The 27973-nt window shown below is 33.3% G+C and overlaps 1 protein-coding gene across 1 annotated transcript; it reads right to left on the reverse strand.

Annotated features, from left to right (window-relative positions):
- Nucleotides 1-40: 40 nt before the first annotated feature.
- Nucleotides 41-27973, reverse strand: LOC131927502 (inner nuclear membrane protein Man1). The gene is made up of 13 exons (XM_059283184.1): nt 26894-27973; nt 23266-23315; nt 23095-23173; nt 22781-22872; nt 21853-21917; nt 19564-19706; nt 15028-15129; nt 14367-14469; nt 13170-13290; nt 12910-12946; nt 12712-12796; nt 1618-1802; nt 41-1531 (listed from the first exon to the last, which is right to left on the reverse strand). Exons 1-13 carry the CDS (start codon nt 27948-27950, stop codon nt 1380-1382), a joined length of 2271 nt encoding a protein of 756 aa, XP_059139167.1. The 5' UTR covers nt 27951-27973; the 3' UTR covers nt 41-1379.

The raw sequence follows: 27973 nt of genomic DNA on the forward strand, positions 1-27973 counted from the left end.
AGACAAATTCGAATTTAGACAACATTGAAATTAACACAAGTTGGGATAAAGAAAAGCTTTTTAATCTGGCTCAGAATGAATATAGTGTTGGTACAGTACACGAGTCTCTACTCAATATATACATGACAGCTAGTTGCTACCAAATATTCCAGATTCTTCAACTGCCATAACAAGATGCCACACTTCAAACAGCAGTTTATAAAACACAACAAAATATATTCTTACAGATACTTTAATGACATCCCCCCCATATTAATTTGTAAAAGTAAAGATAGAAAAATGAAACCAATGAATCTATGTTCTATATTGCATTCTAAAGTCTCAAGTTCAAATGGGCTCACACTGAACAGGAAAAGGTTTTAAAGCTGATGCACCAATCAGATGAGCAGTAGAAATTACCTTTAGACCAATCAAATCAAAGATCTCAAATCTCTCTCTAACACAACACTGACTGTTATTGGTCTCTGTAAAGTGATCAAATAGCTTCAAGCACTTTTTGTGTGCACAATCTTTAGATGATTATGCTTGGAGCAAAGGGTTAGAGAAGATTAAAAAGCTAGATTGAAACCAATTAATGAATGATTGATAAGCTAAACATATTGGTGTCAAAATAAATTCATTCAAATAAAAATCCTTTTAGTTAACAGAACAGTTTTAAAAATTGTTCATTTACATAACTGAGTAGTATTAAAATGTACAGTGTGTTTATTAGCTCTTTAGTGCAGTCTATGTTGCTAAATGGCCTGGTGAAATATTACTTTCAAATCTTGATCATGCACTGTTTTCATACATAAAGTATAAAATAAATAATATCTCTTTTGTTTAACTAACCTAATTTTCAATCAACCTTTCACAAAACATCACCAAAAATCTTTCACAAAAACATCCCTAAAAAACTTTCACAAAAACATCCCTAAAAAACTTTCACAAAAACATCCCTTAAAAAACTTTCACAAAAACATGCCTAAAAAACTTTCACAAAAACATCCCTAAAAACCTTTCAAAAAAACATCCCTAAAAAACTTTCACAAAAACATCCCTAAAAAACTTTCACAAAAACATCCCTAAAAAACTTTCACAAAAACATCCCTAAAAACCTTTCACAAAAACATCCCTAAAAAACTTTCACAAAAACATCCCTAAAAAACTTTCACAAAAACATCCCTAAAAACCTTTCACAAAAACATCCCTAAAAAACTTTCACAAAAACATCCCTAAAAAACTTTCACAAAAACATCCCTAAAAACCTTTCACAAAAACATCAGCAAGAACCTTGTAACTCTGACAAAATGTTAGCATGCCTGGACTATACTGCAATGTCATGTCAACAACAATGTCATGTGACAACAATCATGTCAACAACTAGACTGGCTGCAGTGTTAAAGCGTCTCAAGTGATGAGCGGTAGAAGGGCTGTGAGAGAGACTTCATGTCATTGGTTGAAGGCTGGAGTGGTGAAACAGCCTGACGAGCCTCGGGCCAGCGTTTATGATAATGTTCTGTTTTCAGATGTTTGACAGTTACTAGTCGACCTAAGGTGGAAAACAATGGTATTAATAGTTCCATTTATTTCAAAAGAGTTCAAAGATGATTTGTTAACTTTGATGCATGAACCTACCATCAAACCACCAACCATGTAGGGCAAGCCTTGCCTTACCAGCTGCCTCACAGCTTGTACACTTGAGGTAGACACATCCTTCTAAAGATTCCACATCCACATACACATGAACAATGCTCTCCACACTCTTACACTTCTCTAAAATGGCATCTTTGACTAGTTTTTCCCAGTTTTTTCCACTTTCACTAGTTTGTAAATAAAGCAAAATGTAACAGAGTTAAAGAGACATGATTTCAGTTCATGTTGATTCAGTGAGTTCTTTGTTGGTTCTAGATTGAGTAATGATTGATGGCATCCTATTGTTTGCAGTGTTTTTAAACATACATAAGAGATTGTAAACTCATCATACACCTAAAGTCCTATATATAAAATTTGGTCATTGTATTTACATACACCCATATAAACCAAAACTAACAGTTTTTGGAACCGGAAGATTATTTGTATTTGTTGCAGCATTCCTATGCATCCTTTGTATTCTGTATATGATTAAACAGAATTGTAAACAAAATAGTCAAACAATGAAAACAGTACAATTACAATACTTCCTCTGTAGACGAGAAACTGAAAGGCATGAATATAATCAGTGCTAAGCTGCTAACCAGGAAGTCATGAGTGTATTCGGGTGTAAGTCAGTAGAACGTTTCAGCTCTGATGGGTACCTAACTCATGTTAGGGAAAATTAAGACTGCTGGGCATAGTGCTGACCACACTATCCCTTCATATGCCAAGGTCACTGAAACAGATGAACTCTACTTCATCTGTACCATGTGTCTTGAGCACAAATGGGAAAAGACGATAAAGATAATCAATAACGCTTAAAATATTATATCTCAAAATTGTGTAGGCTGTAACTATTTATTTTTAGCTTTTAAAATGTAAATCTCTTGGGAGGCCTCAAAGTGGTAGAACATGTTTAATAATTAATAAAAAAATAAACATCAATTATAATCATTTTCAGCAAAGTGGCGCCTTTTTGGAAACTTTTTAAACTCAAAGTTTTAAACAATATTTGTTAAAAAATTATTTTTGGTCGGCACGGCTATGTCAATTACAAGATTTCTTTTCATGCAGCAATCAAGTACAATAGTACTAATCTAGCGTCTACGTTTACAACAAGTATTAACAGCTGTATCAGTTTGTCATTTTAAAAATAAACATTACGATGCATTGCAATGTTTAAAAAATCTCTACGGGTAGCACCACTTGACAAGAGGGGTGTTCAGTTTAAGGCAACTGTATAATGTATTTGCTTAAGAATAATTGAATTAGAAAATATTATACATTGATCTTCACACATAATTACTTAATATATCAAGTTTGAATCGCGTAATTAATTTTTAAAAATTACCTTACAGACACAAATACAACTGATGTGGCACCTCTATTTAAATTAACTAATGGGTGAACTACGTAGGGGTGGGGAAATTTTGACAAGGTCAACAACGTCATCACGATGAAGTAGTAGAATCATGACAGTTTGGGCGATAGTGATTACGATTACAAATTATATGAAACAGTATCAACTTTATATTAATTATTATTTTAGTTTACTAGATCTATATTAAATTTGAATAAGGCTATATATTGTATAAAAAAAACAACAACTCAACTGAAACTAAAACTGATCGCACTATTAATTAACCGCTCAGCTGTTGTATTGTTTGAATTTGTTTCGAATAGTTAGTAATTATCAAAAGGTAATTGCACAATTTAAATTCTTTGGTGTATCAAACTAAATATATTGCGACTAAGACAACAATGATGCTTAGAATTAAGAGGTTATTGAATGGAAAGAAAACCAGTAAAGAAAAAAAATATTCAGGGTGGGAGAGGAAGAGATTGAAAGAAATTTCAGATCGCCAACAATCGTCATCCAAATGTGTCAAACTGGATACATATTTTTCAAGCTGCACGCCTTTAACTTCGACAACAATACAACCAGAGGATGATGTGTCTCAAGATACCCAAGTACAAAATATACAAGCAACAACATCATCTCATATGCAGAATCAAGGCTTCGAGACTCAAGACATTAGAAGAGGATATTGCGTCCCCTCAGTATTATCTTGTTCTAACTACAAATTTTGATTTTTTCGAAAAACTCGACCCTATGATGTAGAAAAGCACTATGTTCAATCTCCACTTGTCTACGTGACTCTAAGTCATCTGCTTCCTACCAAACTTTTCAATTTGACATTGTTCTAACTACAAGTTGATGCATTTGGCCAGTATAATCTTGTTCTATGTCAGTTTTATAATATGATTATGTTCTAACAGTATATAATCTATATAAAATTAACGCATAAATTTTCCTTGGATACGCTAGAATTATAATGTTCTATGTCCGATTCTGCCAATGAAATCAGCTGTTTAAGTCATGTGACTTGTGCGTCGTTGATCAAAATGGCGGCGTGTGAACACCTTTTAGTCGATTTTGGTTGTCATGCAAATAAACTGACTGAATTACCAGATCCTGAATCGTATGTATATTTATCTTTTATATGTTGTCTTAACTGTGTTATTTTACACATATTTAGTTCAAAGTTTGTTAAAATATCTTAATTAATAATAGGCCTAATATTGTTAATGTATACTGTAGTATACCCCTATACTAATTGTATTGTTTAGTAGTATAGTAGTATAGTATCTGTAGGGTTTACTTTGTATTTATATTATCAAAATCATAATGAGGAGGTGTTCCAATATATGGATGATGAAAACAATGTCTTTGTTACAGATCAAAATGTAAAGTAATTCATTGTTAGTAACTTAACTTAGTAACTTGTTAGTCTTAAAACCACGAATATAAGTTTATTCCTGGTTTTCAGTTTAGGTTTATTCCTGGTTTTCAGTTTAGTATTAGTGTAGCAGAGAAGTGCGAAAGAGAACAATAAAAACAACAGAGACCTGGTAATGCAGTGTCAATGATATGGGTATAGGCGCTGCCTGTAGTCAAGTTGCGCAGCATCATTATGAGAAAAGAAACAGTGTTTATGTATATTCTCAATATTCAATTACAAGATTGGTTGTTTTTGAATTAGGGGCTGTGTATATTGTGTAAAATTAATACATTATTTTTTAAGCTAATTCCTGAGATTTGCATTTATTGTATTAATACTTTAATTCCAGTTGTATCACAAGGCTGGGGGCGTGGTATGATCCGCACGTGACGCCATTTAGAGGGCGATACCAATGTGAAAAACACTAAAATTTACAGCCAATATAATTCTTTATCCAGTTAATCTTAAAATAAAATTATAGGGTAGAGGGGTGAAACAAAACCAAAAATGTAAAATTGTAAGAGGGTGGAGGGTTGACACCCTCAGTTACCACACCGAGTGTCACCCTAACTAGACTCGCGGCTGACTAAATCAAATTATGTTAATGTAGGCAGATAACCCAAAGTTACAGAATAAACTTTACATTTTAATGCACAAACCCACTTATAAAGAACACTTAGAAAAGAAAAGCCTGAAACATCTCCCAGTATACCAGAGTTTTCAATTCAGTCGAATAAAGTGGGCTCCCTAATTTCAGAAGAAAAGAAGAAAGATTTGAAAAAAATGATGCCCTACATGCCAGAGATTGACAGAAAATTTATGGCTACTCTTTGTGGCTAGTTATCATCTATTTCTAAATTACAAAGCCTTTAAAAGTACGTTTTTAAAGCACTGTCGGCGAGTGTTATTTTTGCTAAAACTGTTTTGATTATAAAAACAAAGTTTATGTATTTTCTCAATATTCATTATTACAAGTTCTTGTTATTTTTTTTTGTTTTTGTTTTTTAAACGTCTCATGGTGTAGAATTAAAACATTAAAATCTATTGAACCTATCTATTGACTTGTGAATTCATTTTATTAATACATTAAATCAAAATTCTGTATGCAAAAGCATACTTACAACTTAAAATATTACATTGCGGTAATCAAAAATATGAAAGTAAAGACCGGGAACAATAGGATAGAAAACCAGAAGACATTGCTCATACAAAAAGTAGATAATACTTCTAGAAAAGCTATTATAACTGCCTAAAAAACACAAAATTTGACTTAGAACATTATACAATTTTTGAAACCTGATCACTTTCATCGTATTTTGTTCTATCTCAAAAGTGAAAAATAATTATTATGGTCTTCTAATGGTACATAAAGTAATAAAAATAACTTGGATGCTCATTGCTTAATGCCCTTTAACATTTTATCTAAAAAAAAATGAATTGGAACAGTTTAAATATAAGAATCAGACCACATGAAACTTCAGATGCGTTTTTCTCAAAACTACATTTTGAGAGATAGAACAAGATAATACTGGGGGAACGATTGACAGAAAAGTGCCAGTCAAACTTAATGCTATAATTGATACAAATCTGGAATATCCTACAAATCCTTTTTTTGTTTTGTGCTACACCCGTAACACCGGATCGTGCATTACTTGAGTTTGGACCTTGTAAACCAGGTCTATAAAATATTTATAAAGATTTTCCCAGAAATGTATCTTCTCGGCATTTTAGTACCAGTTGGTACAAGAAAAAACCCATAGGAAATGTGGTTGGGAAATAATATGACACTGGCTAGTATATTCGCCCAAGGCAAATAATATGATTTGTTTTGCTTGTTGGCTTTTTAACCACAAGTCAGACACTTGGAGTGATCCAAAACTGGGTTGTAAGAACTTTGCAAAATGTCCTGACAAAATTGACAAACATGAAAACTTTGTAAGTCATAAGATTGCAGAGAGAGAACTTTAATTACAAAATTCCGACTTTATAAAGAAAGAACCATAATATGTGACATTTTAACATCAGAAAAGAAGGAAATAGAAAAAAAAACAACAGAGTAATACTAGAAAGTATTATAGATGCAGTTCTCTATTTGGGAAAACAGGGATTGGAGTTTTAGAGGCCATCGTGAATTGCAAGGTTTAGAAGAAGCTACATGAAATGAAGCCAACATTCTGGAACTTATTAAGCTCCTATCTAAGAAAGATGATTTGCTAAAACATTTAATTTTCGGTGACAGAAATGCAACATACTTAAGCCCGGGTATGCAAAACGACTTAATAAAGTCTATATCAGCCCAAATTTTAAAGAAGATAGTAGGAGAAATAACGATAGCTAGATATTTCGCTATAATTGAAGATTCAACTATCGACATTAGTAGAATGAATTTTCTTTGTCTATCAGATATGTTACTGAACATGGAGACGCCAACGAAAGATTTATTCAATTTTTTGAACTTCATGTAGCTAGTGTAGAGGTTTTTTACAAAACGCTTCTTGCAGCAGTCACAGATTTAGGGCTGTCAGAACATCCTACGATGGAGCAAACACAGGGTCCATAGCCAAATCCCAAAAGAAAATTCAAGGCTTTTTCAAGGTTTTCAAGGTGATTTTGGGGGGAATTTCAAGGTATAAACTACCACTAACGGGCATTACAATGAGGGTGATGTATGTTTTTTGCACACACAATTTTTGAAATAATGTTGGTGTTATTACAAAATTATCTAAGTCAGGAGATTGTCTGAGAGTCCAGCATAATCCCTTTTGCAATCAGTATCTTTGGTGTCAAATGACACTCCTCCAACTTCTATTTTCAGAAAAACCTCTTTCAACACTGGCTTGACCATGTGACAGAAGCAATAGATCTCTAACAATTTTCCAAATGTTCACATAAGAAATTTTGCTACCAAGCTGTTCTATGAAAAAAATGTCCAGCCTATCATGTTCTCAATTAGATTTAGATAGACAACCATTTAGAGTACATGTATCTATGAATGTTGAAAATTGAAACAGAACTTGGTCACACTCAGCTGATTTCAGTTTCCATTTGTTGACTAGGATGTGAAGAATTCCCTTCATTTTTTTGGTGAACTGGCTCTATTTTTAAACATTTGCATTAGGCTAAGTCTCTCACTAATGACTAAAGTAATGGAGATTTCAACAAAAAATTTGATGAAAATCCTATCAAAGTTGTCTTACAATCAGATTTGAAATTGAGAATTTGAAGCTCACTTGCTTTTTTTACTTTTTCTAGAGACTTTATTAGAGAGTCAGCAACAAACCCAACTTCAATTGAATGACTTGTAAATGTCAAGTGATAATCAGAATCAGGTCATTATACATAAAAGGAAGCATTGGTTCGTCTGTCTGATAGTCCTTTAAAAAGGACTCTGCACACATATTCCTTTAAAAAGGACTCTGCACACATATAGAAACAAAAAAAAAACTAGCTATGCTTGTAGAAATTATCCTGCTTAATGTCATAAATAACCTCACGCTTTTTAAAAGATTATTACCTCTCCCCCCCCCCCCTCCGTCACACATCACAAAAAGCCAGGCCCCGCCCTCTAAAATGACGTCACACCTCAGCCTATAACCCCTCCTACACCCCACCCCCCTTGATTGCAGTTCAATTTTTCTTAAAATAGGTTTTTTTCCCCAAAATCTTGTCTGAACTCTGTCAAAATAGAGTATTTTAATCAATTCCTTTTACAATTTATTAAAACAGTTTTCTAAAATGCTAAAATTCGTTTTCTAACATTGCTTTTTAATAATACAAAAGTGTGATGTCCCACGATCTGACCACCCCCCCCCCCCATCACACACCGTCACACGATTACGGATCCCCCTCCCCTACGAGTGTGACGTCATTTATGGACGACCCCAATGTCCCCACCTATGATATACATGATGACGTAAAGAAATATCGTGTAAGTTTTAAGTTAGTTCATATCGCGGAATAACAGAATTAAGTTATCTTTTTTAAACAATTTCACAAGTAACTACGCTAGTAATACTCATGTCAGAGATGTAGCCGCCCGACAAAGTGAAAAGCGGATTTTTTTTTTACAAGCGGATGGGAGGGGGCAGTGACAGCGGCAATTTTCTCAAACACGGTAATTCGAGGCTTCTTAAACATTTCAAGGACGTTTTACCACAGTAAAAAGCAATTAGACCCTGCTAGATGGTGTAACTAAATTATAGCAGACCTACATATTTTGTTCAATGACCTAAAACGATGCAGATCTAGTTTTTGTTTTCGCTTTAATCTAGCAGTAAGCCCAATATTAAAGATAACCACGTTAAAATTAGATAAACAGCGTTTGTAGAACTGCCTTGACCGTGAGACACTACTGTGCTCGCGCGTGGTCTCGTGTCGTAGGTCTTACGGTCAGCGCGACCTTGAAGTGAGAGGTGGTAAAAAGTGCCCGTAAAGTTGAGTGAAAACAGCACAGTCATAGTCCTTCAAATTATTTTTCTTTTCTTTTGATAAATACAATTTTTTTTTTACTTTTTTTAAGAAGACAATCGGCGATGCTAATGAGCTGGTAATGTTAGGATTTAGTTTTTTTTTTTAATTACACAGCCTAGCGGTAGTCCATTGATGACGTCACGTAATTAATGCGAATTTTACCCCAACCTCTATCGTCATAAATAACCAGACAGCCATGTCAAGAATGACATCAAAAAGTTCTGTCTACAGCCTCACCCATCTGATACGGTCAATGTGTATTTGGTCCATAGCGCACGTGAGATTGACGATTACGTCATTTGCTATTGGTTTTTTTAACGAACGTGATAAATATGCCTATTGGTATTAGTAAATCTTGTTGGTTAATAGTTAAAAATCTAGATCAAGATCCACGACTATATTAATTATTAATATACTGCGAGGTCACTGTAAGTCGTAAGTTGAGATAGACCTAGAAGACCTTCTAAGGTCGCAGTGACCGAAACATCTGCTATCGTGGGGTACACAAAGAACCGTGATTGATCTAGGTTCGTAAAAACGTGTCTTCTCGCACATCTAAAATAACAGAACACAATAATTCGATAAATTATGTCTCGCTATTTACCAGTAATTCCGCAGCTACGTTTCGCCCTTTTGTGTTTTACCCACACCGAGAAAATTTTAATTTAAATAAATAGAAACCTACGCTCGCATAGTTCAGGCTATTCTTTTTTTATTTAAACCTAAGGCTTATTTTCTTGAAGAAAAAATATTAGTTCTAGATGTAGGTTTAATTATAATCGAGATAATTTCCATGCGCGACCAGAATTTTAATGATTTAGGCCACATTCCATTTTTTTCTTTACGGACATCACCGATCAGGAGACAACAGACCACTCGCGGGGTCAATAAAGTTCACAATATAAATAGAGCCAACGACTGCCGAGCAGAGGCGTATCCAGGTTTTGGTTGTAGGGGGAGCGGAAATAGCAAAAAAAGGCGCAGAATTTGTAATATTTTCTATATATGTTATTGCTTCGATATGATGTAAAATAAATTTAAAGTAGCTCTCTGAAGAAATTAAAAAAAAAAACAAACACACAATGTAGGCCGACGAAACAAAAAATAATGGTATCACTCTAATATATATATATATATATATATATATATATATATAAACACACTACAACCAAAAACAATGAACGCGGCATAATCTGTTTCGTAATTCTTGTAAAAAAATTATATAATAATTCCTGGGACATCTATTAAGACTATCGAAAAAGGGGAAATAATCAATATCTTAATATAAATATGTATATGTCTACACATTTTATTATTAATAAAAAACAAATCAATAATTACTTTAGAATCTAATAAAGTAGCTTAACACTATTAGATTTTACAAAAATAATTTGTCTACAATCAGAATTAAATATATTATCATTATAAATGCTAAATTATTACAGCATAATGAAAGTTTTTTTTAAATCAGAGTTTGTATAAAATCCAGCTTTTCAATGTAGCAGTAAAACATTCGTAATAATAGCCTAGATATAACTAAATATCGGTCTCTCATTTCAGATCATGCACTTTTTAAATAGCTACTGACTTTTTGTGTTCTTTAAAGATAATTTTTCAACATATTGAGAAGGTATGGGTTAGATCACTGTATTGCTCACACACCTTTTACTAGTAATTGCAAAAACAATATTCACAGAGATTTACATTTCAAATGTGCCGACCAAATATAATTTTTTAACAAATATCAATGTTTAAAACTTTGAGTTTAAAATGTTTCCAAAAAGGGCGCCACTTTGCTAAAAATGGCCAGAGGGGGAGCGGCCGCTCCCCCTGCTCCCCCCCTGCGTACGCTACTGCTGCCGAGATATTGTCGGGAAGGGATTTGGGGGGCGGGGGGCGTCGATTGTTATGATTGAAGATGTTTGAAACCATAGAACCGGATAACACGGAAATTTAACACAAGAAAAAAAAAAGGTCGACACTAAATCGATTTTGATGTTTACGGTGGGCTTTTGCGTAACATTTGCGGCCTAATTCCGAAACAGGGGTGTCAAAATCGAAAAATTACGGACAAAACCGTACAAGTAGGTAGGCCCTAACAGAAAACACTGAATCTAGATCTAGAATCTAGTAAACGGAGATACCCGAAAAACGATGCTAAATTTAGCCCTCGGCTATCTACGTCACGATCTAGAATCTAGGTTAGGCAGAGCCTATGCAAAACCGCGAGGCTCAGCGAAGGAGAGGGTTGGAAATAGACTCCGAAGTTAACGCAGACCCACGGCAAAAAATAAATAAAGGCAGAAAAAGTTTAGATCCATCAGAATTGAATTTTTTTTAAAAAATTCGATTTACGCACGGTTTTCAAGGTTTACCTATAAAATTCAAGGGTTTTTGCTCATTTTTGGGGAAATTCAAGGGTTTTTCAAGGATTCAAGGTCCGCTACGGACCCTGGAAACACCATGTCTGGTGAAACACCAGGCCTACAAAAACGAGTTAGAGAAATAGCTCCACATGCACTCTTTAAACACTGCTGTGCTCAAAATTTAAATTTAATTCTCATTGATGCTGTTTCATCTAATATTCAAACACAGCTATTTTTGGAGTTCTGGAAATATTTAATGTTGAAAGAGGAGCAATGCAACAACATAGAATCATTTTCATTAACTGAAACGACTTAGTGATACAAGATGGACTTCTAGAAAGGATGTGTCATCAAAGCTTTGTTGCTTAGAACCAAAACATTTTGCATCAGTTGACAGTTTGATACATTTGGAGCAATTAGCAGTGACGTACTCGTATAATGTTGAAAGTGGAACTGAAGTAGTGCAGGAATTCGTATCATTTAGAACATTTTACCAACAAGTTTTTAGTGTAAGCAGTGTAAACAAGGGAGTTTCAACTGAAAAGAACCTCTAGAAATAGCTGTGACAGTAAACAGCATTCTGAACTCCTTTATGGCTAATGACTTGTGTTCCATGTATCCAAACCTGTCTAGTTGTGTCTTATATTTTTGACTTTGCCATCAATAAGCAGTGCCGGAGCAGAAAGATCCTTCAGCCATCTTAAACTCCTGAAAACATACATCCGTTCTACTATGACAGAAGACAGGTTGTCCAGCTTAGCCCTGATTACGATTGAACGGCAATTAGTTTCTAAAGTTGATTTAAAAGATGTATTTGATCATTTTGCTAAAATAAAACTTCGACGAAAAAGCATGTTGTAGTACTAACAAAAGTTCTAGAGTACAACATAAAACAGCATAAAATTGTTATCAAACGTGTTTACATACGCCATTGTAAATTATTGTTGTTTCTTTTTTAAATTTTACATGAAGACCATTATGTAAAACTGAATAAGCAATAAAAATATCTGCATTTACGCATCTTATGAATTCCAATTTTTAAAATAGACAATGCTATTATAAATTAAACTGTACGAGGATGCCAAAAACAGACTACGCCCTATATATTATATATATATGTATGTATATACACGAATACAGAACATATTACCAATTCGTGTCATTTTGCTATTTTCGCTCCCCCTACACCAAAAACCTGGATACGCCTCTGTTGTTATTGTATGACATAGTAAAGCAGGATCTCTTTTGGCTGTAGGCTTCTTGTTAAAGAAATATGCCATTTTCTTACTTAGAATTTTGAATAATTAATCAGGAGTTTGCAATATATAAACTAAAAATTACCCCTCACATCTTGAGTAACAACTGCCACCAATCTAAACCATTTATGCATGTATGAGAAAGAGAACCCGTTTAATTTTAAACAATCAAGATCTATATAGAACCAAAAAAAGGAATAAATAGTAAAAAGTTGGACTTACACATTAGTGTCAAACATGTTTCTAATTTTAAGACAGGGCGTTGGGCTGTAAATAACTTGATTGGAGTCATTTTTCTCCCCAAAAGCTGGTCAAAAGAAAATATAGAAAAATTAGATAGGAATATGTGTAAAAAAAATCAATAATATTTTTTCAAACTAAGCAAAAGCTGAATAACACATTCACATCCTATACTCTTACCTTGACCCTGCCAAATTTTACCATTATGCAAAGAAGGCTGAAATGTCAAACATCAAATCATTCAATTTTTTTCCCATATCAAATCACTATGTAGAGTACTACAAATATTATTGTACTTTAGCAGAAGTTAAAATACTTTCTGTATCGGAATTACTTAATATAAGTTTGTGGGGTATTTGATCTGTCTGGACATAAAGAAAATGTCTTATTGATGAAAATCAAGAGCGAAATCATAGCTAGGTTTCTAACTTGCCACTGACCTGTATCCAGTACCAAACAGAAAATTCTTCACCGTTTAACATGGTTGTTCCCAGCTGTACCCTCGACTCATTAGCATCAATGTACTCAACTGCTTTGTCCCAAATTGCCTTTCTCTGGACTCTGCCAACACAAACAAAACATGCTATAATTACCTGTCCAATAAGTTTTCACTTTGACTTTAGAGAATGAATAATGAATATGCACGCAATTGAATAAAAAATATCATTGATTATTCCTCCACCCATCATGTTTTTGAAGAAAATTTGAAATCATATTGGGAAAAAACAGCAATCAAAGCTATTTATTGTTTTTTAGTTGTTTAGCTAATACATTTAAAAAAAAATAAACACAAGTGATGAGTGTATTAAATGTGATCATTTTAACTTAAAAACAAAATGGCTTTGTGTTTTGAAATGACCTAAAATAGTCACATTTGTACATAAAAAGAGGAAATGGAACAGAAAATGAGAAACATACATGCTGATACGACTTAGTGAAGCTGCATATAAATAATTAAACTAGAATAAATTATACTCATCAGATATTGACTGTGAGCCTAACCCTCACCTCCCTTATGAAAACTATGCGCCAATATTTGTTATAAAGTGCACCCTAAACTAGGGACACAGTGGGCTACTACACTAACTAAACCTAAGCAGGGCTTGTACTCTGCCCCATGCGCCAATATTTGTTATAAAGTGCACCCTAAACTAGGGACACAGTGGGCTACTACAATAACTCATGCCCCATGTAGCAATACAACCTGTTGCTCATGATAGTGATGCCCCTGGCTGGCCACAGTTTTATCTAACCATTCTAGAGGGGAATTAATTCACTGGATGGTAGTGTGAGTAAACCCATGCTCCAACATCCAAAAAATTTAGCACAGCTTTCTTTATATTTAAACAACTCAATTTTAAATAAACCAGGAGTAATCTCCCTTAAACTTTCTACAATTTTCTTATATAGAAATGTTTACAGACAAGCAGACAAAATAGCAAGACTAAGTTTTTCTGACTCAGGGATGTGTAAATTGTCAAGATAAGTGAAAATCGAGATTTTTTGCACTATTACAATATACTTCATATACAAGAAAGTTTAAAATGAGTTATTTTTGTTTGATTTAATCCTACCCTATTGGCAAGATGGTAGGCATGTCTGCATAAGGAAAGAAACAATGATAGTACACATTTTACCTAACAGACACAGGAAGCAACTCATCTCTAACATGTTGGACAACCAAAAATGGTGGACCATCAACATCATTCCTTGCTTGTTCATTGTGTTCTTTTAACATATCTGTTGACAATATACAAATCTTTTAACATATCTGTTGACAATATACAAATCTTTTAACATATCTGTTGACAATATACACATCTTTTAACACATCTATTGACAATATACTAATCTTTTAACACATCTATTGACAATATACTAATCTTTTAACACATCTGATAATTTGCTTTATACAAGCCATATGTGGTTAGTACTTCTTGTTGCAGCCTTAAGTGTGGGTTGGAAAATTAGTGTTGATGTTTAACATCTGTGTTTAACAATTTGTTTGATCTGATACTTGTCTATCCATAAACAACAGTGTAAGAGAAAAAAAGATATCATTGTTTCAAGAACTTAAGTATTTAAAGCTGCAGAAAATACTCAACACAATTATTAGTTTTTGGATCTGTCTACTTTGAGAGTAAAAGTTTATTACATGTGTTACTTTGAGGGTAACTTTGTGTTACATGTGTTACTTTGAGGGTAACTTTGTGTTACATGTGCCTACTTTGAGGGTAACTTTGTGTTACATTGCACATGTGTCTACTTTGAGCATTACACTGCTACATCTCAACCTACCAATTATTTTTTCCACCATAGCATGGATCTCTTCCTGCTCCTTATCTTTTTGTTTCTTTCTATACCGAATAAATGCAGACATTAGCAGAATACATCCTATTCCTGAAAGTAAATTAACAAACACTTAATATTCCATTTGAAAGACTTATAATACATAAGTGTTACTTGACTAATTTTTATCCTTGATAAACACATTTTTGTACTTAATTTTTAAAGGCTAATTTTAATTATAGTATTAACGGCTAATTTTAATTATAGTATTAACGGCTAATTTTAATTATAGTATTAACGGTTAATTTTAATGATATTATTATATCTTTCACACCATGATCAATATTTTTTCTCTGCATTAACATGTATGTTTGAATGAAAACTATATATGAATATAAAATTTAAAGTATGTTTGTGGGTTTGTCTTTAAATGTATTACTAAACCTTATTTCTGATGAGCATGAAACTCTGGGAAGTTGTTGAAAATGCTGGATGGTTTTTGTGGAAAAAGTTTTAATTTCAGAGGGGCAGTGCCCCAGGTTTTCCCAAGATCACTATGGCACCTACGTTCATTTTAAAGAGTGCGATACACTATGGATACGATGGGTTACTATAATCGTTCACTAAATTGAATCAGGCCCAACCTGGTAGTGTGCTAAAAATTACTGTCTGATAGAGAAAGACTGCTGCAAGCAAACTTATAATGTTACACCAGGGCTGTTTACCCTAACCCTACCCCAAAAAAATATTCAGTAATATGAGAATAGTTTGTAATGTTTGGGTACTGTCCCTAACTATCAATACTTTTTAATGTTTTTTTTTATAAGACAAATTTTATAGCCCAAAACTTATCAGTTTAATGATGATGATTGGGTTGCCCATATCAGTTATTTTAAAGAAATACATGAATTACAATTTGAACATAAATCCATCTAGAGCTTAGTTCGATTGTTTAAAAAATGCCACAAAAAATTCAGAAAGTACGGCAACAATCTCAAATAGGAATTGTTTATGTATGTTCTAGGCCTACTGTTGCAACCAGCTTTCATTCAATACAAACCACGATCCAAGGCAATGCTAAGTACTTTATTTGTTCTCATTTTCACACATTATACAGTGCTGTCCAATTGGATAATCTCTACCAAAAAGTCCCTTATCAATCGTTCACTCCCGCTTTTATACCCGCATTCGACTTTGGGGTAACAAACCATTAACATTAACCCCTACATTTGTGACTATTTTAAGAAAAGCAGGCTGAAATCGGAGTCAATGGCCTCAATGGCGCATAACCAGTTGACACGTAACGCTTAATTGTGTTGGAGGCGTGGTCGAGTCGGCAAAAAGCTCATGGTTGATAAATTCGAACCAAGTCTCGAGTTCAAACGCACTGGCAGATAAATCTCGATCCCCTTCAACACTAATAATTAAGAATGAAGAAGAAGAAGAAGAGACTATTTTAACCTAATCTACAAATGACCTGGACTGGATATCTAGACCAATGTGAACTCACAGTAACCCCTCGACAATGTCAGGATTTTTCTCCTGCTCGCTAGAAAGCATGAGCAGACAATCAGATGGGTGAAGATGTTTATAATTTCCATATTTCTTAAATAATTTTTTTACTTTCTCGTATACAAAAGTGCAAAAAATCAAAATCGAGAAAGTCAGAAAAAACATAGTTACTTTACACTTTCTTTTTACTTTCTCATATACCAGGTATAGAGGAAATACTGTAATCATGCAAAAAATCTGAGTCGGAGAAACATAGTTTTGCAATTTTGTCCGTATGTTTGTGTGTATGTATGTATGTCTGTGAACATGAAAACTTGAGTAACCTTTCAGCTAGGTTGTTGAAATTTCATATATAAGTATTATATCAAATTTGTAGTTCTGTATCAACTTTTCAGCAATTCTGGTACCTGGAAGTGGAACTAATACCACTTTTGGTTTTTCAAAAGCCTTTAACTTAAGAAGGCTACTGTTTCGGATATGAAATTTCACATCTAAGTAACAGATCTAATTCTCTCCCTTCCCTCAAAATTTGAGTATTTCCATTGACCGGAAGTAGTACTTTACGCTATTTCCGATTTCTCAAAAAATGCATATGAATTTATAAAGTACTGATATTCCGAACTATTATACACACGTTGTTTGACTTTCACTTGGTGCGCAATTCTTTTTCTCTACAAGATTCCATTCCATTTTAAAAAGTTTAAGTAATGGACTAAAAATCATGTCCATATCTTGAGTTGCCGTCCCCCAAGTTTATTTTTTTTTTTAAAACTGCCAAGAAAAGATATTTAAAAAAAACAACCCACACACTTGTGATTGAACTGGATGGGCCTAGTTTAGTAACAAACTTTTCTTCTCAAACATCTAAAATAAAAAATGCCTTACTAATTGTGTCTTACTATTTACCTGTAATTCAGCAGGTAAAGTCTTGCCTTTTTGTGTCTCACATTTTACCCACACCCAGATAATTTCATTAATAAATACATTCGCATAGTTTATTATTTTATGACTAGCGATCCAGTCCCACATGCTGCTGTGGGCTGATGCAATAACTTTAAGAGGATTACAGCTATGTGTTACCTTTTGTGTGTTTTTAGAAGTTATGTTCTTTTCTAAAACTAAACTATTTAAATGTAAAGAAAGCAGGCACTATATTTCTTGGATCTGAGTTGTTATGGTGCTGGTTTGTCCACGTTACAGCACAGACACCCCATTGCGTGCTCTAGAGAACCACTGGTTACACAGGGGAGACTGGATACTGCACCTGGTTTGGCTTAACCATTGAATAGCATATGCCTATTTCCCTGTTGTGTTATTTAAAATAAATGTAGAACTCACAGAGGAGACTGGGACGCCACCCCTTCCAAATTGAATTTTTTGTGTGCAGAAACCTCCTAAGGAGTAGGCCTATTCTCAACAACTTTCCCAAAGGCTGAGTATTGCATAAAAGACACAGACAAACAGACATAACTTCGTTTTTATATGCACAAATAGACTGCCAATCACTATTTTCAGAAAAGTAACTTTTTCTCTGACGAAGCGCAAGATTTATTTTTTTAGAAAGGTAGGTCCATCCCACTCAGTGTTTGGGATAGAATTTGTTTGCACAAAAGGAAACTACGTTCATAATTTTAGAAAAAAGAAACTAAGCCTGGTTAATTCCTCTGAATATTCAAAAATATTCCTTATTTTTATTCTGGGTTTATGGTTAGGGTTTTTTTTTTGAGCCCTTGAAGGCAGAACTTAAAATTTCCCCCCCCCCCCTTAAACAAACCTTTACAGAAGCATGCTCAGCAATTCCCCAAAGTTGAATGGCAAAGTACTGAAAGGTATAGTAATGCTTAAAGAACGCACACACTTTCACTTTTATATATATAGATTTAAACCTCAGACTGTTTTTCTTGAAAAAAAAAGAATAGATGTAGTATTAATTTTAATAGAAATATTTGTATGCACGACCAGACTTTAAATGTTTAAGATGCATAATATTCATCAATGGCCACAGGGTCATTAAAGTTCACAGCATAGACCTAACAAATACCACCTGTCATGACATTGGGGGGAAGACATGGCAGAGGTGGATTGTTACGGAAGATAATTGAAAGTATAAAATCAGATAACAGCTGAAATTGTAACTTACTAAATATAAAACTAGGAACTATCAGTAACAACAACTACAAAAAAAAAAAAACACCACTAACATCTATTTAGATCTTTACTAAAGGCAAAAATTGTAACCTTTGTGAGAAAATTGTAGTTGAGAGAGAATTAGTCTAGTTCTTATACTCAAATTTAGCAACGATTTAAAAATGATGATGACGGGATGGGAAATAAAATAGAAAGTACGGAGAAATGGTAGATGGGGTAGCTTTATTGAAATACCATTAGGTAGGTAAACTAACACATGCAAAATTAATGGTTAAGAAACCAGGCTCAATATGTACTAGATTTTAGATAACTTTTTTCTCTATTTTTTTGTTGTTGTAAAAATAGGTTTAACTGAAAATTTCAGCGGAAAATTCAGATTAGAAGTCAAAAATTCCAAATCTTGGACAAAATGTGTGGAATAAACATTTTTGCTGTTTACATGAAGGTCATTTAGATTTTTTTCAGAATCTTAAAAACGTCATGCAAAATGGGCAAAAATTGAAAATCAGCGGTAAAATTCTGAAAATATGAGATAAGCTGAGGAAATTGCAGCTCTTAAATGTAATAAAATGGACAATGCACATCTCTGAATTATTTTACATGCTTGAGAGAAATTGGTTCTGATATCTGTTTGTTTTGAGCTCAAACAAATGAGTGAGTCATATAATTTTAAAGGTATAATCTTTCAATCATGAAAACTTTTAGGGTCTTCATAGAGGTAACTGCAAAACCAAGAAAAAAGTGGAATTTAACAAACTGCGGGGGTGGGGTGGGGGAGGTGTTTTAATTACCCAAAGAGCATAAAATAAAATCAATGAAACCCAGAAAGTCAGACAAAGTGAAAGAAAGCTATCCCATATTGAAAATATATGTAATTAGACTAACCAACAACAACAAAAGCTAGTCCAAACAAGACTGTAGTCAAAGATCGGTGCAGTCGACACCACAGTGACATATCAGCAACACCCGACTGAAGTTTAAAAACCTCTTCCTTTGTTGTGGCAATAGTCCCATCTTCTTTTAAAGGTCTGAAAATAATACATTTATTAGGTTTTTTTGTGCCCTAATTCCTCAAGTGTGCATTAATAACATCTTGAAAAACCAGGTCAGCTTAATCTTCTAACATTGTAGCCATCCTACCTAATACTCACCTTTAACACTAGCTATACACATGGCCTAAACCTTTAACCCCTTACCCAGACTGCTGTGATAAAGCGTAATACCAATTTTGCGCTTAGCATATGCGCATATGTACATTTATCCTACTGCTGCTAGCTGTTGCGTATTGGGTACATCCAGACGTTCCTATCGGTACCAATGGTCACGTTGTCAAGTCAAAATGTATGACGTCACACTCTCTTGACTGTCACGCATCGTAATTTTTTTGACTTTAATTCAGCTTACTTACATTGATTATTATTACTAAACAGGTAGTCCGTTTTTACTACAAAAAATACTAATAGCTTTATTATTCACTCTTTTATGTATTTAAACCGTATAAATCACATATGAGAATAATTTAAGCAGTCATCTTCTGATTAAGGTTTGTCGCAAAAACGTGACATCTGGCAAAAAGACATAAAATTGTACTCAGGTGCCAAGCAGGTATAGTAAAATAAGATGCCTCGCCAAGCTTTCATTTCTTCAAGTATGATTATAAATAAGTGAAGGATTTACAATATAGTTTTCGCCTATATATAAGTACACTTCAAAATGTTATGGTCCATGTGGTAGGTGAAGTAGAGTTCACCTGTTTCATTGATCTTGGCATATAGAGAGAGAGCGATGTTGGAATAATTTGATCATGCTGCTGGGTACAATATAACAAATTTAGCTTTGAAATAGTATTGTAAAATATTAGGAGAACATAAAAAATAAATAGACAACAGTATGTGAGGTGGTGGACCACTATCCTGGATACCACCAAAGAAAGGTCTTCACAGTGACCTTGACAATAATAACACTGAGCATAGACTTACATCTCGTAATAAATACAGTAATGTTGAATACTGACAAAATACCCATTGCAGTGCTATTGAATACCCACATCAGTGGCATTATATTGGCATTTAGTACCAACAGCAGTGTTATTGAGTACCCACATCTTTAGCACTGTGCACACAGATTCAGCACAAAGTACTCACAGCAGTGATACTGAGTACCCACAGCAGTGATACTGAGTACCCAGTGGCAATATGTAACTACAGCATTGTCATTGGTGTCATTATCTACAGTGACACTAAGTACCAAGCATGCTGCATTGAGCATGGACAACTATACAACGGCTGAACTCTGTCATTATTTGAAAGTATTTGTTTCACGTGCATTGTGTGTATAGCAAATATAGGTTGAATGAGAAATATCCATCTTTATTATTTGACCTTGAATAAGAGTTCACGAAAAGGGCGTACCCAGGCACAACTAAGGCTATACACATTAAAGAAAGTCCTTTCATAATATGTAGTGTGTTACTGTAGTGTAGTAGATCCACAATAGCCATGCTTCAAAATACCCATTCATAAGAGTTAGACAGTGAGCAGAGTTATGTAACTCTATGCCAGAGCTACTTAACTATAGTTTTCATGAATTTTACAAGTGAGTCTACATCTCCCTGCATGTCCATATGTTTAGTTTGTGATATTCTATTGTTTTGTGCATTTAGAGAAACGCAACATACCGTAATTAGCATAAAAAATAATTTTTTTACCCACTTGGAACATAATTCAGGCATTAAGGGGTTAACACTAGCTGTACACATGGCCTAAACCTTTAACACTAGCTGTACACATGGCCCAGACCTTAACACTAGCTGTACACATGGCCTAAACCTTTAACATTAGCTGTACACATGGCCTAAACCTTTAACACTAGCTGTACACATGGCCTAAACCCTTAACATTAGCTGTACACATGGCCTAAACCTTTAACACTAGCTGTACACATGGCCTAAACCTTTAACACTAGCTGTACACATGGCCTAAACCTTTAACATTTTAGCTGTACACATGGCCTAAACCTTTAACACTAGCTGTACACATGGCCTAAACCTTAACACTAGCTGTACACATGGCCTAAACCTTTAACACTAGCTGTACACATGGCCCAGACCTTAACACTAGCTGTACACATGGCCCATAACTGAGTCTGAGAAGCCCCAGAAATAACAAAACTTACAGAATATTCCAATGAGCATTAGCCAAGATGTGATCCAAGCAGCAGTCATAGATTCTTTGTCCAGCCTGGGCAAAATATTGAAATAAAAACAAATGAATAGTAAATATATAATTTATCTGTTATTCATGTTTATTTTCTTCAATAAATTTAAATACTTTTTACAAATAGTTTCTAAAACTTTAATTAATCTAATCGTGGGGAGGAAGGAATATGTACATTGTCACACTTAAGCAGAGTGTCTTAAGGAATATTTATTTGATTGCAAGCCTGTGACTATGAAACAGACACACTACATATTTTTTGCAGCTCCAATGTATTGCAATTAAGCACTCTTTAACAGTGAGTTTTGCTGAAAGAAAGACAGCAAAAGCTTTTAGAATAGCCTTTGTCTCATTTTAAATTGCTAGCATCATAGTTCAATGGGTCTTTGTGAGTTCACATAAGCTAACTATAGTATATCACATAACATGAAAGATGGTGACAGCTTTTTATTATTTTTTCCCCAAACAAAGCAACACATTTCAGCCAGTTGTCTTAAGCAAGAAATCAGCAACTAGTGTTACCAAGAGGAGTGAGTTAGAAATAGCCACCCTTTGAAAGTATTTAAATTTAATTAATGGTTCAGAAATCAAATGAAAAGCAGAGGGAATTAGTACAGGGAGCACCTAAAAATGGAAGAATCAAAGCATGCCAAATTAGCAGTAAAAAAATCTTCATAAAATAGATGTTAGCTTTCAGTTAGCTTGCTTTGAAAATTTTTAGATTAAACATCTAGCTAATACAATAAGGCTTTTCATTTTATAAGTCAATTTCTGAGGTATATTTTGAGTTAAAATACAAGTTAAAAACCAATACTCATACTATATAAAAGGACAACATAATTTCATCTCAAATTAGGAATGTACCTTCTAAAAAGCTGCATACTTACATTTTTCTGATTTTTCTTTAAGATATTGCTGTGAAATGACAAAATACTCAGATCTTCATCACCAGACTTTTCAATATCACACAGAGCATTGCCTATAGAAAAAAATATGCAAAGGTTAAACAAAGAATATTTTTAAGATAACATTCACCAGGTGTTATCTATGTATCAGATCAGCAAACATTTTTTTTTAGATAGTTATGTAACTGTTCATTTCGGATGATTATTTTGTGCAAGGCTAGGTTTTTTTTAAAGAAAGTTTTCTTTCATTGTTTTCTCAAAATACAATTTGTAAATTAACTTTAATACTCGAGTACCTTTCTTGATGCTTAGTTGAGAAAACAAATCCTTAATTATTTCAAGACTACTCTCCACTTCCTCATGTTGATAACAGTTCTGTAATTGTAAATTATTCTTTGTTGACATCTTATCTCAAACATACAATCAGGAACACAAAATGACAGAAAGAATGAGGAAGAAATAATTACCTCAATTCCTGGTGTTGCATCTTTACAGCTTAATATTGTGTCAGTTTTACCTTAAAAGTTAAGTGATTAAAAAAAGAAAAAATGAACACAAAACATCCAAATACACAACTCATTTTATCAATTTTAAAAAATTAAAACAAAATTTAGCATTGTATCATTATATAATATCAATATGCTGGTATAATTTTAAGTCAGTTTAAAACTAATAAAGCTATAAACACATCAAGTGTACATTCTGCTATGATTAAACTGTACCTATCCTTGGTACATGGAGCTTTGATTATAGTTGTGGCTTTGACCACAGTAGGACTTAGACCATAGGGGCTTTGACCACAGGTGCTTTAACCATAAGGGCTTTGACCACAATTCCTTTAACTATAGGGGCTTTGACCATAGGTGTTTACACAATTGGGGCTTTGGCCATACGTGTTTCACCCATAACTGGGTTTCATGAATAGGATTTACTTACTTAACAAGAGATAAAAATTTGCGTAAATATTTTAGAAAGTGTGGCATGATATAAGTATGATTATTTATCTTTTATAAATAAGTCATCTAGACCATTCAAGTCAAAACTATCTTGGAGAGTATAGCTACAGTTTTTCAAAAAAAGCTGTTTTAGCAATACAACAAAGACTGGATGATACTCTTGCTACATGAACAGCAACACAAACTGCAATCCTATCAGATCAACCCTTGTGGATTATGTTTTGCATGATTCACCTAAGAAAACTATGTTATCAAGAGCGTTGAGAAAGCACAGAAAGAAAAGCTTGCTGTGACATTCAATGCCTACTATTCCACACGATGCCGAATTTGAAATTACGGAACGTTTTTGCAATTTCGTTCAATTTAATTTGGTTCTAGACAATAGATCTACAACATTTATTTGAAAATTTTTGTATTCAATTTATGTTTATTAATAAATCTAGCAGGCCTAGCACCAGCCTTAATTGAAGCTAAAATAACTGTTAATGACTTTTCTTTCTTCCCTGTGGTTAGAAAAGCTAAAACACTCCCAAGATATTCTGCTATAATTAAATGGTACTTATCTACAGTCAGGTTCTCTTACTTATAGTAGGGATTACAATTGCCAACAATCTGCTGGAAAATAACTATCATTTTAAATATGAAAAAAAATTTATATCTTTACAATTCTTTCTCAAAAAAATGCAACAAAATCTACTAATTATCCTCTATATCTATATTTAAACCCAAAGGAAACTGATGGTTTTTAAATTTTGCCCTTGAGACTTAAAAAATTCTCAAAGTTAAATAGAAATGTATGAAATACTTTTTAAATCAACATCAATAATTAAAAGGCTTAGCTAAAATTATATAGACTTGAATATTTTAGAACTTATTTCCCTTGACAAACAGAGTGGATGCAATCAGAGCCATTACTAACTAAACCATTCATTACTCACTTAATAATCATGACAGTTTACTAATACAATATCTAAATTTTGACATCTTTCCTCCTATTAAAAGTGAGCTGGTTTATTCATTCAAAAAATGCACTTAGTAAATATATTCTTGCAAACTTTTGTTGTGTGTTTTGTCATGTATGTATCATAATGTATGGGTGCAAACTTACTAACAAAAATTCACCCATTTCTAATGCAGCTATTAGTTGCATACTTGACATTTGGGTCAATATCAATGACCCTGCAATGTGACATAAACCCTATAGCATATTCCTATTTGGTTTAGAGTCAATTACTGAATTAGTAATCAACAGGGAAAATGTCCTAATGCAGTTATTTTGGTGTTCACAAATTAAAATTAAGATGGGGGTAATTATGCTTTACCTGTCTGAGAATAGATGTAACCAACTTATATTTTTCCAGATTTCTACAATATTTCAAGAATATTTTTTGAGAATAGATGTAACCAACTTATATTTTCCCAAATTTCTACAATATTTCAAGAATATTTTTTGAGAATAGATGTAACCAACTCATAATTTTCCAGATTTCTACAATATTCAAAGAATATTTTTTGAGAATAGATGTAACCAACTCATAATTTTCCAGATTTCTACAATATTTAAAGAATATTTTTTGAGAATAGATGTAACCAACTCATATTTTTCCAGATTTCTACAATATTTAAAGAATATTTTTTGAGAATAGATGTAACCAACTCATAATTTTCCAGATTTCTACAATATTCAAAGAATATTTTTTGAGAATAGATGTAACCAACTCATATTTTTCCAGATTTCTACAAAATTTAAAGAATATTTTTTGAGAATAGATGTAACCAACTCATAATTTTCCAGATTTCTACAATATTTCAAGGACATTTTTTATTGAAATAGAATTCAAAAAGTAATTTGGCCAAATTTTTTTGGAAAAATCCAGTAAGCTGGAAAACATCTTCAAATGAAAAAAGCGTATTTCTGCAAAAATGCAGGATAGTTACATTTGAGATGAACAATCTGTCTTGCATTATTATCATGGCACTGGTTAGTAAGACTATAAAAGATTAAAAAAAAAATGGGAAGTGATCCACCCTAAACTTTCTCGAGTATTCTTATATAACACTACGGGGATAGCAACTTGGAGTATAGACATGATTTTTAATTGCTTAAACTTTTAAAAACATAATAGAATCTCGTAGAAAAAAGAATTGAGCATCAAGTGAATGCTAAATAATATGTGTATAATAGTGCAGAATATTATTAGTACTTTATAAATTCACATGCATTTTTTGAGAAATCAGAAATAGCCTAAATTACTACTTCCGGTCAATGGAAGTTACTCAAAATTTGATAGATGGCAGAGAATTAGAACTTTTACTTATATGTGAAATTTCATTCATCTATCTGAAATAGTTCTCAAGTTATAGGCTTTTGAAAAATTCAAAGTAGAAAAAGTTCTACTTCGGATTAATCGGAAATCACTGAAAAGTTAATACGGATCTAAAAATTTGATATGATACTTATATATGAAATTTCATCAACCTAGCTGTAACGGTACTCAAGTTATCATATTTACAGACACACACACACAGACAAGATTGCAAAACTATGTTATACTCAGTTCACTCAGGTGTAAAACGTTGCAAATCTCGAATGTTCATGACTACAATACTTTCTCTATACTTTGTATACGAGAAAGTAAAAATGTAGACCTAAATTAAAAGAATATCTGTTTATCACCATATGATTAGGAATTAGGCTAATACTAATATTTTTTTCTTTGAAAATGTTTACCTAAGTATTAAAGTAAAATGTTAGTTTTTTGCCTTAGTCCCATCAGTGTCTAATAATGCCATGCTTAAATCTTCTAAAAAAGGAAACTTTGTTGGCTATTATTATTAATTAGGCTAACTAATATATAGGCCAAATATTTTTTATTACAAGTTATATAGTAGGCCTAAATACAAGTATAAACGTCAAAGCTAACTCTATCTTACCCTGGCTTCTCAACAGCAAACCTTATTAGTTATTAGTTAGAGTTAGGCATTGTTGAGACAACAGTAGGAAAAACACTACCATTGATTAGGCGTTATGAACACTGGATTTATAATTTTACATTAGGTTATCCAAATTTTAACCATGTTCTGCAATGGATAAACATTTCTGAAAAGTGTGAATTCAAACAGCTGTAGATATTCTTACCTATATTATTTACTGTGGAAAACCATGAGAAAAAATAATCTTTGTGTATCACAGCATAGGTGACTGACAATACAACAAAAAATAAAATCACGATTGCGACTAAAATGTGGGGCAAATTTTCCAAATACTTTGACTTATACTGTTGTACTCTAAGAGGCCCACTAGCACATCGTCTGGTTGGGCATGCTGTTTGTTGGAGAAATTGTGAACTATTTAATGGAGTTATTGATGAGCTTGTTGAAGAGTTGAATTTGTGGCCAAGACTTGATGAGAGCTTATCATTATCAGGGTTTTTCCGTAGGTGAACATCACTGAAAGATGTGTTTACTGACTTATTTTCAACCATATAGGTACTTCCTTCAAGATCAGAATCTGATGATTCAAACTTTTCTTTTTCATCATCTGATTTTGAAAGGAAAGATGTAGCTTGTCGTAAATTGGGATAAAGTCTTGATCTTGCAGGGGATGGAACAGGAATTTCTTCATCACTGCCCATAGAGCTATTACCCAAGCCACCTGTACTGTCACTGCTTTGTTCATGGACCTCAACTTTTCGAGTGCGTTTTGGGGGTAATTCAGCAGTTCTTCGTCTTAATGTTCTGAGAACATTGTCAGACACATTTGTTGATAATCGACTTTTGTCTCGGGTGTGATTTGTTGCGCTAGCTGTTTGACCTACTGAATAGTTGTGTGCATAATCAGTATCACTATCATCTGAGCTCAAAGCTTCAAGATTTGATGGTCCAGATCTTGTTTCTAAGCCATACGAACGAGATGTTCTTGGAGCAGTTGCAAATGATGTGTTAAGTGAGTGTTGGTTGTTTACAATCGAATTTGTCGAACGAGGTGACACCGGTGGTACTGTTGATGGCGAGTTTTGTTTAATCTTGTTTTTGAAAGATGGAGTTGTATTTGGCTTGACTCTGGCTCTAAGATGATTTAATTTTTTAATAAGAATTGGACGCCTATTTGCTTTAATAGGCAGCTGTACTTTTTCACCAAAACTTTCCAATGCAGTCACTAATTCAGAATCAGTTAAAATTTTGTTATCCGCCATGTTGCAACATATATTTCATAGGG

Source organism: Physella acuta, unplaced genomic scaffold, assembly GCF_028476545.2.
Source record: "Physella acuta isolate Inbredline_101_S28 unplaced genomic scaffold, ASM2847654v3 ptg001411l, whole genome shotgun sequence".
NCBI lineage: Eukaryota > Metazoa > Mollusca > Gastropoda > Physidae > Physella > Physella acuta.

What these genes read in the sequence shown, in the direction of transcription:
- LOC131927502 (XM_059283184.1), bottom strand. Translation starts at nt 27,950, where the DNA reads ATGGCGGATAACAAAATTTTAACTGATTCTGAATTAGTGACTGCATTG. An exon ending in AATGCTCATTGGAATATTCT is followed by an intron (nt 19,707 to 21,852) that starts GTAAGTTTTGTT and finishes TATTATTTTCAG; the next exon opens with ACCTTTAAAAGAAGATGGGA. An exon ending in TTGCTTCCTGTGTCTGTTAG is followed by an intron (nt 13,291 to 14,366) that starts GTAAAATGTGTA and finishes TTGTGTTGGCAG; the next exon opens with AGTCCAGAGAAAGGCAATTT.